The 16,315-nt window shown below is 39.6% G+C and overlaps 1 protein-coding gene across 23 annotated transcripts in view; it reads left to right on the top strand.

Moving 5' to 3' along the window:
* The window catches only part of DMD (dystrophin), a 991,104-nt gene that overhangs the window by 799,980 nt on the left and 174,809 nt on the right, over positions 1 to 16,315 (top strand). For all 23 annotated transcript variants that reach the window (XM_083734089.1, XM_083734109.1, XM_083734093.1 and 20 more), the window contains 4 exons: positions 242 to 414; positions 3,773 to 3,929; positions 10,214 to 10,334; positions 10,968 to 11,236. In XM_083734089.1, the coding sequence (XP_083590215.1) occupies positions 242 to 414; positions 3,773 to 3,929; positions 10,214 to 10,334; positions 10,968 to 11,236 (720 nt within the window). The remainder of the gene's footprint in view (positions 1 to 241; positions 415 to 3,772; positions 3,930 to 10,213; positions 10,335 to 10,967; positions 11,237 to 16,315) is intronic.

Genomic DNA, 16,315 nt, shown 5'->3' with positions numbered 1-16,315 from the left:
TTTCATTAGGAAGGAATAACATAAAGTAAAAGAACAATTTAAATATATATATATTCAAAGTGATTAATTTAAATTGGGAATATGAATGTTTCAGTTATTCTAAAACACTATTGATAATGAATCAGTGTTATTTTAATTTGAGTTTGCAAAATGTACGTTTATTGCTAATGTCTCCTGTTAACTTATCCCTAGCATATTTCTTCGCCAGTATTTTATGTATTTGTTCTGTGTTGCCTCATAGGAACTTCAGAAAGAAATTGAAACCCATACTGATATCTTCCACAGCCTGGATGAAAATGGACAGAAAATCTTGAGATCCTTGGAAGGTTCTGATGATGCAGCCTTGTTGCAGAGACGCCTGGATAACATGAACTTCAGATGGAGTGAACTTAGGAAAAAATCTCTAAATGTTAGGTAGGGCTCAAAAGGCAAGGGTGGAGGGGAGTTATGGGAATTAATCTGAGGAAAGAATTATCCTGCCCCCCTCTTATAGCATTATTTTGTTCAAATTGGGCTAAAATGGCTGGTTGGCAGTAATTTAAGCAATTTCAAGCACTGAATTACTGTGTAAGAATGATTATTTTTCTTTATACGTAAGGGATTGAAGGATGCAAGGAAGTTGATGAGTTTTTTATAATCTCAGTAAGAATGTACAAATAGAGATTAAGCATGCTTAACCAGCAACCACACTTTCTCTGAAATGTATGCTATTATTTTATACTGACAGGCATGGCTTCTCACGCTGTTCTAAGCAAATATAATGAAAAACAGCCCAATCCTATCTCCATCAACTCAGGAGTAACCCTCACTGGGTTCAGTTGAGCTTACTCCCAACTAAATATGCATATACTATATTTGCCATATACCCCCAAACCAAATAAGATATGAAATCAAAAGAGCTTGATTATGTTTAGAAAGGGCATCATCATATGTGTAACTGGAACTTCCTTTGAACGTTTATCTGCAGCAGCTCCTACTACAGAAGAGACAACCTGCTGTGGGGGTTGTAACTTGGTTTTGGGAAAATGTGAGCAGCTGCAGGGGGAGAAATCAGACAGCTTCACTTCCACGCCTGATGCCTTATACATGTCTTATTTTAATCATGGCTAATGCAATTGTTTTGGCATTTATATGTGAAATGGTTTCTGAAGAGAATTCTGAATGCCTTCACTTGTAATTGGGTATTTTTTGCAGAAGGACTGACATGGGCAAAGCTTTGGCACTTGCTGCTTCTGCATAGCACTTTACTGTGGACTAGATGCTGCCCAGGCATGCAAGTCTTTCACAGTGTCCACATGACATCATGCTCATAAAATTGCCACCAGTTTAAGCCAGATTTACTTTTTCCATGTTGTTTTCTTATTTTACCAGATTTTCTGCACAATGGTAAAATCAGGATTAAATGAGAAAATAGTAAGGGCCAGCATTTAGATGAGGATGACACTGCTCAAAGCTTACATGCCTAAGCAACACTTCGTTAACAATAAATTGCGGGGGGGGGGGGACACACCTAAACTCACCTACTGTAAATATGTAGCGTGGGTGTCAGTGGAATTTTCTCTCAAGCAGGTGTGTATGTATACTCCAGTCCAATGAACATTCCTCCGATGGGAGATGCAGAGTCAAGTTTGTAAAATTTTAAAGGAGAAAGACACAAATTGCCTTCTTGGATAGGGGGACACATAATAAAGGGCAATGTTACAAAAGAACTGTTGGAAAAGCAAAGCTCAAAGGGCTGAAAAAATCTCATCTAAAGTAACCATCTCAGTGTTTTATAACAAATTCTCCACCTCCAAGGCAGTCTTCTCAGACCCTCTTTTTTTGCCTGTTTGTATTCTGTATATAGGTGAGATTCAGGGGTGGCCAAAGGCAGAAGCCTTTTCAAAGTTATATATGAAATATTAGCTTTTTGCAGCTGTAGCCCTGAAGGAGTCTGTGTGCGTGTGTAATGACAGAAACCATCTTCGTAACATTAGTCATTAAAAATAAATATGTGAAACTGAAAAATATTGATGGCTGAAGTAAGAAGAAAATGATCTTCCCTATAGGCAAGCCATAAGGAAAGGAATATAGCTCTTTGAAACATTTCTTCACATGTCCTTTTTTTAACCCATGAACTTAGTAAAATAAAGAGGTACAAGAAAAGAAACACGGCATGTTAGCCTTTAATAAAGGAGCTTTTCTATAGTTCACTTGTTGCCATTTTGATACCAGTGACATTAATGAATTTGAAAATAGTAACGCTGGTTTATCATGGTTGCTTTGTCTTCTTGAATTAAACATAAAAGAACATTCTTGCACTGTAGAAACAGTAACTATAATGAGGAATTTAGTATAGCCACAACATGTAGGTGGGAAACACAGCTAAAGCTTAAATCTTTATTTCTCAAGAAAGTGGGAGGCAGAAAAAGAGAGTTGGATCCTTATTTCTCATAATAGGAGCACTCAGTCTCAATTTGCTTGGGAATAATTCGTGTCCTGCAGTTGAGAAGTGGTAGAAGTCATTTGCAACAACAACAAAATTAAACTGTTATCATACTGATCATCTCCATCTAAGATAATAAACAAATTACGACACCTGAATTTTGTAATTCTGGCAGCCCTGAATGGGTTACATGCTTTTTAAAGTTTTCCTATTGTTTCAGAGCTATTTGATGTGCTAATTTATCATGCATAATCCACCTTATTTAATCACTATACTAGTATACAGTATATTTTGTTTCAGCACTTTTTGCTTGCAAAGCTTAGCCTTTTACTTTTAATAGCAAACTCAAATAAAAGATACACTTATAACCTTCTTAGTGTTCAAAGGATGGAAACATCAGGTGTATTATTATTTTTCTGAATATAGGTTTTTGGCTTGAATAAGAGTTTATAATAGTGAATTTTAGGCAAGAGATTGAATGCAATTCTTACCATTTAAAATGAAAGGGAATTTTGTTATTGACATCCAAGAAAGCAATATGGAATTCTTTGTCATTATAATCTGTAATCCTCTAAGCAGTATGTTCTTAAAATCCTCAAATTCACTGTGCAGTGTGGGGTCAAAACCACACTGTCACACCCTATTCTTTCCATTTCTGCACTGGAACTAATCTCTTGTCATAGGAATCCATACATTACAAAATCAGTGGATTTTGTAATGTATGAATTCTACAGATAATGTCACTGTGCAGTGGGTACTATATGTGCAGGGTCTTATACAAATAAATGTTCCACTTGTTGTTATTGTTAGAATTTTAACCCACCCGTTAGCTGAAATGGGCTTCCTGAGAGTTTTACACATCAATAAAATACAGACACTGCCATCAGGCTTAGAATCTTGAAAGACATGACACAGAAAAATGGAGTGGAAGGTAGCAAGCTAACATGCTAGTTATTGATTGCCCATTCTTCTAATGTTTTCCTAAGAAGGAAACTGTTCAAGGAGAGGAGGAGCCAAAAGTTGCTTGTCTCTCAACAGTGCTGATAGAGTAGTGCTACACTCCTTCTATTCCTCCTCTGATATAGCCTAATGGGATAGCAGCTGCCAATTGATGGACGAAGAAACCTGGCTTCTCAGCAGCATGGGTAGTGTCTCTACTACCACCTTATCTGCTGGTAGCCTGGTAGAGTGATTTGCATAGGCCAGTATGTTTGCAATAGCATAATGTATTAATTTGTGGCCTGGGCAACATGGGTATGCTCTCCAGTAGTGGTAGATGGTGTGATCTTAAGTCATAAGTCTGAACAGTTCCTGAAAATTATAAATACACTAATTTATATTTTCCAGGTCTCATCTAGAAGCCAGTTCTGACCAGTGGAGACGACTACACCTTTCTCTTCAGGAACTTTTGGCATGGCTGCAGTTGAAAGAAGATGAGTTAAAGCGACAGGCTCCCATTGGTGGAGATCTTCCCACAGTGCAAAAACAGAATGACACCCATCGGGTATGGACATTCAAAATCAGTTTTTTTGCAGTGCATTGTAAGGTCTGTTTGGAGAAGGTTAATAGAAGGTTAAGAATAATTAAAAATGTTTGGAAATAGGCTATAAAAAAACTAGTCATAGCTAGTGTTAAACCACAATCCATAAATTTGTTGAATAGATCAAAGAGCTACAATAAATAAGAGCAAAAACTTTACTTTCTGGCCACATGGAAGGAAGGAAGAAGGGGAAAGTGCAGGAGCCTAGGCTAGATCACATAGCAATAAACCATAGTTTAACATTCTGTTCAGATATCACCAATGTTATGTCAGCATCAGATAGCTGGGTGGGGGCACATATTTCTCTGCTTGTCTTATATTTCCTTTGATATCCAATTTTACTTGCTCCTATCTTTGTCAACCTGTAGGGAGAGTTTTCTTCTAAAAGAGAAATAGAAAAAGCATACAGCAAAGGTGGCCAGTAGCTCCTGCTTCCTTTCAAATAGGTCTGGAGGAGAATACTATCATTGGCTACTAGCCATGATGGCTATGCACTGCCTCCATAGAAAGAGCCTCTGATCCTTCTGAATACCAGTTGCTGGAGACCACAGAAGGGGAGAGTGCTCTTATATTCATGTCCTGCTTGCCATATTCATGTCCTGCCTGGTTGACAACTATAGGAACAGGATGCTGGACCAGATGGGCCACTAGGCTCTTCTTACATTGTTATGTTTCCTGCGAATTCCCTTGATATTCTTGTTTGTTCCTGGGAGACATACTCATGGCTACTTTTGAAAGTGATGAATGTAACATGTGATCCTGCCTTTAGAAACGCTGGATGTAATAAAGAAATCCAGATTTATCCTATCCTCCTTCAGAACTCTAATTTTTCTCAGCAAAGAAATTGAAGATAAAACAGAAACTAATAAAGCAGCTACCCCAAAGAAATTACTTCCCTGGTAACATTTTCACTACTAGGTGGCAGACAACTAATTCTTCCATGCATCCTCTCCTTTTATAAATGTTTGACATTTTTAGCTAGTGTCCCTTAGTGTCACAGTATGACTATATAATGATTGATAATGTTTATAAAGCTGTCTCAATCTGTCTCAAAGTTGAGGGCATGCAGTCATTAAGGCTCAAAGTCATGAGCCATATCTACTTACTTTAGATTGGTCTCACTGACGCACCATTTAAGTCTCTGGGATTATTTTAGGACATCTCTGAATTAAGTACTTTGCAAACCCCATGCCACATTGATCCCTTGCAGTCTTGATATCAGTGTCAAGTTCATAATGCCTTGGGGAGTAAGAAATGCTGTAGAAATGCATGCTGTCAGAAACCAAATCTTATGTCTGACTTTATAAAAGCCTTGAACATGCTTCTGTTTTCTGTCACACCTACAGGGATCCATACGTTGTGGTCACAATAATGCTTCTTCTTGATTATCAAAGCTATCCACCATTCAGTTGTTTGTAAAAGCTCCCCACATACACACCCCTTGCAGCAGAACTTTTATAGCAGAATATAAGACCCGTCTAGTTACTGGCACTTTGGTTCCCTGTGGAACAAAAAGAACAAAAGATAATCCTCAAATTTAGGTCATCCTGTCTATTCTTCAAAAATCTCTTAGGGGGAAAGGGTGGAAAGTAAGACATGCTTTAAGGTTGCCTTTGATAGATTTTTATTTGTACTTTTCTGTTTCCCCACCCCAGTATATATTCTGAACTGAGGAGACCTTGTATTGCCCTATAAATTTCCCTTATTGACACATCTATTAGTGCTTAAATAGACCGCCCTTTGCAATCCCTACAATACAATTTCAGTTTCTTCACCCTCCAAGGGCCACATGCAAGCTGTGGGTGCAGTGAAAACATGTTTGATGACTGTGGAGGCAGCAGGTTGCATCCTCATCATGTCACTGGGCTGCTTCTGTTTCTGTTTTTTCACCTTTTTGTCATTGCCACAAACATTAGTGGGGTCTCAGAACCCCATAAAATTGGCCTGAGGGGACTGGAACAGGCCCACAAACTGAGGGTTAGCCAGTTTGTATACACGGCAAAAATAATGAAATGGCAGTTATTGAAAAAATACCTTTCATGCACTTCTCCTCTTAAAGTGGGAAGTTCCCAGAGCAGTTTTGCAATGGTCTGGTTTGTACACCACAGCAAGCCAAACTAGATGTATTGAGATAGCACAACTGTGGAGTGAACCTCCTCCTTAGTCCTTTTTTCAACCACGCTGCCCTGATCTAAGCCAAGGTTTGGCTTACTGTGTTGTCCAAAAATGGTTTGGGTAAGTTCTTTGCTACAGCTTGTGATTAGTAGGAAGGAAGTTTAACCACAAGACTTCTCTGGCTGTGGGTTCCTCTTGAGGAGCTTACATGTTTGTGCAGTTTTGGTAAGCCATAGGTTGGTTACCATCTCATGTAAACAAACTCAGTGTCAGTTTTCTTAGCAGAGTAATGGAAACATGTGGCATTTGTAACATCTGTCTGTGTGTGTGTGTGTGTGTGTGTGTGTGAGAGAGAGAGAGAGAGAGAGAGAGAGAGAGAGAGAGAGAGAGAGAGAATGCAGCCCTGAAGCTTCATCAGTACCCAAAAACAACAGCAATGCCCTGGACCCTCAAGTTCCCAAAGCCTAGAACTGTTTTCTTTCTCCTTGGTGAAATTTGTAGTTTTGGGTCTATTATGGGATGTCCTTAAGTAACAATGTTCTCTTTTCATTTGACAATGCTAAACATAGTTCAGATGGGGAAATAAAAAAATTAAGTGAGGTACTAAAAGAAAAGTTAATTTAAATCCATTTTACTACTACTTTCTCAAATTCCACTAAAATAAAATATCAAAAGAACACATCCCCAACAGAAAGGATGCTTTTGTTATTAAAGCATAGCTTCCTCTTTTGTTACCTTCATCACTCATTTGAATGTGTCTTCTTTCCTAGTTGGAGGTGTCTTCTTTTCTAGTTGAAGAGATTTAAAGTCACCCTTGAGAGCCCTACAAGATCCTAGTGACGGTTTGAGATGAGCAAATCAATGTATGCATTATTAAGATAGTGGGCAGAATGCCATTATAGCCCAGGTGTTCATGACAAATAGAAGGGCTTAAATAAAGTAGTTTACTTGTTCTTTTGGCAGGTCATATATTATGTGTGTTCGATTTCCTCTGCAGTCGCCACAAACTGTGGAAGAAGTTCAGGAATTCAATAAAATTAGCCTGAAATCATTGGTTGTAAATTAGCCGTACATTTGGGCTAATTTTGTTATCAATGATAGTCAGCTTTCTTTTGGCATGAAATTGTCAGGAAGCTATGATTATAAATTCTGTTAGTAAACTTTTTTTTTTAAAAAAAGTCATTCATTGGCAATTAAAGGCATCAATAGTAGCTACTACAGTTGAATTAATATACAATTTGGAAAAAGATCCTAGTATAGAAAAACAATACAGCAGGTATGACCTGTCCAAGTATAATGCTGACAAATTAGTGACACTGACTTAACATTCTTTTGCTGTAACTGACATTACATTTCCAGACTGGGGACAAAAAGTATTAGGATGAAGTATAAGGATGAAGGGCTTAAGAGTTGCAACTACATGTAGGATGAATAATAGGAAAATATGTTCTCTGCAATAACAGTTTAGCAGAGGGAAAGTAGACTCACTAGATTTTTGACAGCTTCAGCTTCTTAGGCTATTTCTGTATAATGGCTTTGCATACTCCATTTCCATTAGAACCCCAAATAAAAGCATGGAGAAAGGGACATAACACCATGCTTTACAGTTTTGAAAATGATTATCTCACTTGAGTTTGTATACCAGGCCAGTGTTTCCCAGTGGTCGGTGTTTATGCAGTGGTACCTCGGGATGCGAATGGGATCCGTTCCGGAGCCCCGTTCACATCCAGAAGCATACGTAACTAGCGATGGCATGTATGCGCATGCACACGTCGCTTTTCGCCACTTCTGTGCATGCAGGTGACATCATTTTGAGCGTCTGCACATGCGCAAGCGACGAAACCCAGAAGTAACGGGCTCCGTTACTTCCGGGTTGCCGCAGAGCACAACTCTAACGCGCTGAACATGAAGCATATTCAAGCCGAGGTATGACTGTACTACATTTTTTTAGATTTGCCTTGAAAGAGTTTTTGAACTTCTTTTGTTTACCACCAGCGTTACACTTTCCATTTTTAAGTTTGTAATAGAGTAGTTGCTTTGGAAGACAATAAACAGGCATCCACATAACATGACCAGTCCGATGAAGTTGATGTTGAAGAATCATTGCTTTGAGACTGGTGAGCTTTGCTTCTTCCAGTACACTGATATTAGTTTGCCTGTCTTCCCAAGTGATGTGTAATTTTTTTCAGAGACACTGTTGATGGAATCTTTCAAGGAGTTGGAGATGGCATTTATAAGTAGTCCATGTTTTGCAAGTGTACAGTAAAGTTGATTTTCAGAAGACAGTCCACAGGGCAGTGCGATTTAGTGTTGAAGGCCTTAGTCAGGTCAATAAATGCCATATACAGGGGTTGGTTTTGCTTTCTGCATTTTTCTTAAAGCTGTTGAGCAGTGAAAATCATATCCACTGTCCCCACAGAAGGTCAAAAACCATTCTGGGATTCAGGAAGGGTTTCCTCGGATATAGTTAGGAGACGGTTTGCTAAGATCTTTGCAATAATTTTGCTGGCTGCAGCTAATAAAGAGATGCCTTGACAATTTTGGCAGTCTGTTCTATGACTTTTTTAAAAAAAAAGAGTGATGATTTTGGTATCCCTAAAGTCTGCTGGGATCTCCTCTCTCTCCCAGGTTTTTTCGATGACCTTGTGAAGTTGTCTAAAAGTTAGGGAGTGCACAAGAAGCAGGTAAATATTCGAGCAACCTGCTTCTAAGAAAGTAAAGTTGCAATCCTATGCATGCTTACCAAGGAGTAATCTACACTGAGCACAATGACATTTTGTTCTGAGTAAATATGTGTAGGATTTTGCAATAATACTTAATCTCGTGCACACGTATCTGCGAGTAAGATCCACTGAACATAAAATGACTTACTACCATTAAGTTTCACTATGCACTGCAATAGAGTCTATGACGGTAGTAGTAGTAGTAGTAGTAGTAGTAGTGGTAATAATAATAATAATAATAATAATAATAATAATAATAATAATTTATTATTTATACCCCGCCTATCTGGCTTGGGGACGCAGGTGGCGCTGTGGGTTAAAGCCTCAGCGCCTAGGACTTGCTGATCGAAAGGTCGGCGGTTCGAATCCCTGCGGCGGGGTGCGCTCCCGCTGCTCGGTCCCAGCGCCTGCCAACCTAGCAGTTCGAAAGCACCTCCGGGTGCAAGTAGATAAATAGGGACCGCTTACCAGCAGGAAGGTAAACGGCGTTTCCGTGTGCGGCTCTGGCTCGCCAGATGCAGCTTTGTCACGCTGGCCACGTGACCCGGAAGTGTCTCCGGACAGCGCTGGCCCCTGGCCTCTTAAGTGAGATGGGCGCACAACCCCAGAGTCTGTCAAGACTGGCCCGTACGGGCAGGGGTACCTTTACCTTTACCTTTACCTATCTGGCTGAGTTTCCCCAGCCACTCTGGGCGGCTCCCAATCAAGTGTTAAAAACAGCACAGAAGAATACTTTCCTTCACCTTTTATTACTGAGTAAATTATACATCTATATCAGTGTTCAATATATGCTGCAGAACAGTTAGTAGTTAGCATTCTTATTTAGACAATAGCCCAAGTCTACTAAATTTTTCCACTTAGAGCAAAGTGTTATCATGGTCATACTATTGAACTACTTTTTGTGACAAAGTTGTCAGCAACAACAAAGTTACGGCTATGGATCACTGTGGATTTCATTTTACATTCTAGGAAATCTTTTGCCTCTCAGGCAGCATTAGCTGTGCCAGCACTGTTCAACGTAATACCACCTAAAACCTTGTCCCTTCCAGCAAGATTTCAAAGTTTTATGAAGTCTGGTATTAGTCACAGAAGGGGTTCAGTGTAACAGCAAACAGCTTAATCGGTGTGCCTTCCCATTTGCAGCACAGTATATGTTCACTGGTCTGAGGAATATAAAACAGCCCTGAAGTGTTCTGGATTTTCTCTCCTGCCTTTATTTCATAAACGGAAATATGTCTATTTTGTGAAGAAGAATTCTGAAATTATTTCACCTTTCCTTGTTTCTTTCAGTCATTGACCTTTTTGTTGCACATAAACTTGGCTGTAATTAATACAGGAAACATTGTACAAAAAGTTGACAAAATGAGCAACTAGCATGCCAGTTTAGATTTGTATTGTTTCATTTTACAGGCCTTTAAGAGGGAATTGAAAACTAAAGAACCTGTTATCTCGAGTGCACTTGAAACAGTGAGATTATTCCTAGCAGAACAACCTTTGGAGGGACTGGAAAAGCTCTACCAGGAGCCTCGAGGTAATTGAATGTAGAGCTGTAATAACATATTGATAGAGGGATAAGCAATGACTAAAGGATCCATAAATTATTATTTTCAGTGTCAGGGCATCTCCTACATATTTGGAAGCTTAGATAGGGAAAGGGGAGGATGAATAAGACATAAGCACTCAGTAATCTATTTGCATATTTATGAATGCAGCTCAACAAGAGGCAAAACAATTTTGTGCAAATTCACCATGCATTTAGAACAATTTATTACACATCAATTTTAGAATTTATTATCTCTTGAGACACAACTTATTATTCCAAAAGGGTGAGGGACCTTAAAACTAAAATAACTTGCTAGTTTTCAAAATTGGAACCAGTTCATACTTTACAGCTGCAGTCTCACTGCGGTTTCTGAGTAGTTCAGTCATATGTCATTTCAGTAGCACAGGAAAAACTGGATTACATGACTACTTGAAAGCAGCAGTCATGATCTGGGCTGAATCAGTGCCCTGCTTTTGCAATGTTTACATAGTGGGCATTAATAGTAGAGGTATTTTCAGATTTGTGCTTATATGAAACATAGCTGACAACTTTCAAATGTTCTTTTCATTTGTGTACAGTTAGCCTATACAAGATCTAACTGTCTTTGTACTTCGCTTTTAGAACTGCCTCTGGAGGAAAGAGCCCAGAATGTCACTCGACTCTTGCGAAGGCAAGCAGATGAGGTCAAAACAGAATGGGATAAACTTAATCTACAGTCCACTGAATGGCAAAAAAAGATAGATGAAGCTCTTGAAAGACTGCAGGAGCTTCAGGAGGCAATGGATGAGCTGGACCTGAAACTACGTCAGGCTGAAGCTCTCAAGGGCTCTTGGCAGCCAGTGGGGGATTTGCTGATTGACTCACTCCAGGATCACCTAGAAAAACTCAAGGTAAAACTATGCTTCCACTCATTGGCATTGTTGAAAGTAAGATATGCTTGCCATTCTTCTGTGGTATGTTCCCCCCTCAAGGCTAAATGAAACTTTTATTTTGCAAATAAAGTTTAACAAAGTTAAAGATGAAAACCCTTTAGCAGTATGTGACAGACGTATTCAGCATTAAAAATAATAAGCCATAAAATTCAGAACTGAGATTGAAAATTGCAAAACTCCAAACACATTCATAAACATAAATCAAGTCTTACTGGTCTAGATATCTTTTTTCAAAGATGCAGTATATTCCATTTGTTTCTCACAGACTGAGCATTTTCTCTCTCCACATAAGTTAACATTCAAAATGGCAGCCACCATGATCTGTGTGAAATAATGATTGTGGTTTGAGGACCAGAACCCCACACAGTGGAATGAAACACAAGGACACGTGATATAAGGTTAATGGGCAAGAAAAGGCCACAACTTTATTGATTACAGCAAGTGAAAAGGTATTGGACGACAAAAAGTGAGGGCTGGAGGCTGGCGCCGCAGCAATTTAGGCTGCTGTACACGCCCCCTTGAAGGCACTTGGTTGGGTGCCTGGCCGAGAGCGTGGGAGCCAGCCAGGTGAGTGGGAGGCAGGGGGCAAACGCCCCCTGCTTGAGGCGGAGTCCGGCTCCCGGCCACAACCACTCCCCTCTCTTGCAGGGAGGAGAGTCTTTACCTTCAAGCCACTTTGTTATAGCCCTTGACGAAGACTATCATGGATGGGCGTACTATTTGTAACCCTTTTATCATATGTGACACCTCAAGTGCATAGAGAATTCTCTCTTCAGGATTTATGGCCACCACGAATATGCAGATCAGGCCATCACATGTTGTGCAAGACACTTACAAATGTCACATTCCCTGAGTGGAGTGCAGTCATGCAGAAACCTCCACAATCCTCCTGCAACCTTCACATAGAGGTCATGATGTTTGAACTAGCCTTATTAAAAGTCAAGAGAGGTACTGTGGCATAGAGCAAATAGTGTTGGCTGGTCTTGCTAACAGATAGATAGAAAACTCTGAACATTGCCCTAATTCTGCTAGATAAATATGATATAGGGAACAGGGCAAAACCTGTTAGTCAATGTGAACATGTTCAGATCATTTGACATTCTTGGTGACATTGGGAGGGAGCAGGGTTTTGTTTGTTTGTTTTGATTTTGTTATTGTTATTATTTTGTGTTTTTTAATTTGTATTTTTATGCTGTGAACCACCCTGACATCTGCAGATATAGAGCAGTATACAAATTTATTAAATAATAATAAAATAATACTTAGAGAAAACTATGTTTTGTTGCCTTGTGATCAGCTTGGTTCTCTGGGAAAATATGTATTATTAGCTGCACTGAGGCTTAAGCCAATAAAAATTTACAGTTGTTCTTAGCAAGTTTGGCTAACATAGCAAGATATCCTGATTTTCCATAGTAGGTTGCCTATTTGTTTGGTGATGTCATAATTCCTCGCATATTTTTCCAGATTAGGCACATTAGCTCGTTAAGCTACTTTCTGTGTTAAGGATTGCTTGTGGTAGCACATGCTGTTTTACTGCTATATTAAATATGTAAGGAAGATTTTAGTGCTTCTGAATGCTTCCTTTTTCAGAATTAGTGCAAGTGTGCCTCATAACGTAGTACTTGTATCTTTAATAGTCAGCATGAGTGCCAAATGTGAGCATTTACAACAATATATATGAGTAAACATGTTGCTTTAGGTATATATCCATCCATGCTTTCTACAGTTTTACAGAAAATAATAATACTAATGCATATGGCCCATAATAGTAAAACAAATAACACTGTAGTTAGCAACACCCTTTAACATTCACAGAGAAGAGATGTCATGTTGTGAATTAAAACATATCTGTTGTGTATTAAGTGTAAAAAGATCAAATTGCAGTATTAGTAATATATTTAGTCAGCAGTAAGAAAAATGGCACAGAGACTGAAGGTTACTATTTCATTCCAAATATGACCTTAATTTCATGTGTCCACACCAAAGCTTGTAGTCAATTTCATTTAAGTTGTCCTGCTTCTCTTTATAAGTATCTTATTAAGTTCTTCACTAGCTTCTTGAACAGTTTTAAATACTTATTCATAATATTGACATTATTATCCTATTAGTAAAGTAGTGGGGTGTATGAGGTGTTAGGGGAGGGGAAGCCCCTCTTGTGGGGGACACTTCATGCTTTGTCTAGGTTAGTTTGTCCACCTTTGGTCCCCACCCTGCACTCAGCTCTCCCCTGTGGCTCCTAGTAGCTATCAGCATGTGACAGCAACACCCCGGGAAAAGACTTCAACTAGCCAGCTAAACCAGGTGAAGGTAAGTTAGAGATTTCCCCTGCATGTGAAGAAAAATTCCAGCAGATTGAGTGGACAAGACCAATAGTGGATACAACTGTTAAGAAGGTGGTTTCTGCCCTTGTAGTAGAAGGGGCAGGTGGAGCTCGTCAACCTGGGAAGGTAGCCCATCTAGGAGAAGTAAAACTCTGATCCTAAACCTCTGCTGCCTTGTGAGATATCTTCGGGAGAAAAAAAGAGTAAGGATTAAACCCTACACAAATCCAGAGTGGAGTCCCTAAAACAGCTGGATGGTGCCTCGTATGCCTCCTTCCAAGCATCACCTGCAGCCAAGCTGATGCAAAACATCTCTGCTTTCCTTTGGACTACACCAGTAAGGCTGAGAAGGCAGCCCAGGATCTTGATACACATTGCCCAGGTCGTTTCAGTGCTGCTACTGCAACAGTTTGACTTCACCCCAGGAGGCTCATTCCACTGTCTCCCAAGACAGACACATGCAAACCACAAAGTAAAGTACAGTAGTGCTCAGTTTGCATAAGGCAGGTTGCATAAGACTGCTCCTTTTGAGGGTTCCCCCTAGCTTGAAGCAGGATCATCATTGTCTTACTGAGACCTTGAGGAGGTGGTGCATTTCGGGTGGGGGGAGAGAGAAAGAAGACATCTCCTCCCCTGCCCCCTGCTATGCTAAAAGCATCAGACAGCAGGCAGTGTGAAACACTGTTGCATGTGATCCTGGACAGCCACTGCTAGTCAGAATATGCAATACATATACTAGTACTAGAGCGCTGGCAGCCCTGAATGTGAATATTTCACAGGTATATTGGTGGCAGCAGGTGGTCCTGGATAATGTGAAAGTCAAAAGCTTTCCTTTTTCCTTTAGTTTATCATGAACCATCATTATAATATAGGAATATTTATATGTTTAGGAATATGTTTAGCGTAGTTAATGCAGCCATAGCATGTAAAGTTGGGTGCACAAAGTATACTGACTTGAGTAGATAAGCCATATACTTTCCAACCACAATCCTTGCCTGGAACTTAATTTAGTTCCCTTGAAGGCACGGCAACTTAAAAATTGCTTTAACCGCCCCCTTAAGTCAGAGGGCTAAGCAGCACAGCCACTCAAAGTATTCCTTCTGAAATATTAGAACTTGGATAGGATTAAAAACAAGAATAAAGCTAATATTATCTATCCATATATAACATAAAGCTAAACTTTAGCTTCAGATGGGCATGCCCTGCTGATTTCAGTGCAAGCTTTGAATGGACATAGAGGAATAGAATATGGCTTTTTAGTGGTACTGATCTTTGACTAGGCTTTTGTTAGCGTGCTGGGTGAACTGACTCATAGTCACATAAAGGTTCTCTGTTCCTTTCTAATCTGTTCCAAAAGTTCAGCACTGGAGAAAAAAAGGTTTTAAAAAGCTCACTGGTTAACTCATGAAAGTAGGGGGGAAACGTTAGAACCTAAAAATGTTCTCTCTGTCTGTCTGTCTGTCTGTCTGTCTGTCTGTCTGTCTGTCTGTCTTTCAGCTGTATATGGGCCCATTATCTACTCTGTAAGAGTGTCTAGGTGGGTTTTAGGGTCCAATCCTAAACTCTCCCCGCCATCAGGCCTTGTAGTCCTGCTGGTCATGGCGGTTGCAGCAGAAGGTGCAGGGGGCAGGCGGATGACTTGAAACAGGCCAGTCACTATGCAGGCCCCATGCTGGCACAGAAGTTGAGCTCTGTGCTGTTGTGCAACAGCAATAAGATGGATCCTGGGCCAACTCAGCCCCTGCCCACTTCTGCCTTGAGAACACCCCATTTTGGAACATCCTGTCAACAACACTCACACTGACTCCTGTGCCAGAAGAAGAAGGAGAAGAAAATATCCCACCCTTCTGGCTGGGTTGTCCTAGCCATTCTGGGCAGCTTCCCACTCAGATAAAACAATAATAAAACATCAAACATTAAAAACATCCAGAAATAATAATAATCCAAATACCTCCATCCAGTGTAAGGGGGTTATTGAATTGCTCTGCCCAAATTTAAAACAACTGGTATATTTTTCATACTGCTAGGTACAATTGCAAGTGACTGCAGTCTAAACAATGCAACCAGCTCTATGAAGCGGTCCATTTTACAGATCAGGAACTGAGACTGGTTGACAGTGAAATGTAATTAATCCATAACAGATGTGAGATTGGAACCCAAGTTTTATTTGAGTAGTCACCAGTTAAATGTTAATCCAAATGCTAGGGAGCTGCTCCTGTTTTGTGGAACAGCAGCTCTGTTAAGATATGACAGACATCCACTATCTGCACTTTGTGGAAACAGTTCAAGACAATTTTCTTTCAACAAGCTTTTCCAGCCTATCTGCCTTAGGTGTTCATTTTGAATTGTTTTTAAGTGTATCTTTAGTTGTTTTTTTCTACTGTTTTAAAAACTATTTTAGCTATTTTAATGGTATGTTTTCAAATTACATGGAGACTTATGTTGAAGGCAATTCACACATTTGTTGTTGACATTTTAAACAGGACAGTTATATGACTATCATAATTTTCTTCAGCACTTTTTGTAATTCCGGTATGGTTATTTTCACTTTTCTGCTAAAACAAAGAAAGGGCTAATTTTCTGAAAAGTTTAATGTTTGGCAAGAAACTCTGGCATGTTGACAAGTGCTGTGCATTTTACTTCCTGGGTTGTTTATTCCGGGAAGATTTCTACATCTGTGCTATGTCTTTGGGGAATTGGTTTGCTGAGTTAGATC

The sequence above is a fragment of the Podarcis gaigeae genome, assembly GCF_964106915.1.
Source record: "Podarcis gaigeae genome assembly, chromosome: 4".
NCBI classification, from domain to species: Eukaryota; Metazoa; Chordata; class Lepidosauria; order Squamata; family Lacertidae; genus Podarcis; species Podarcis gaigeae.
This window is presented reverse-complemented; position numbering and strand designations above follow the sequence as displayed.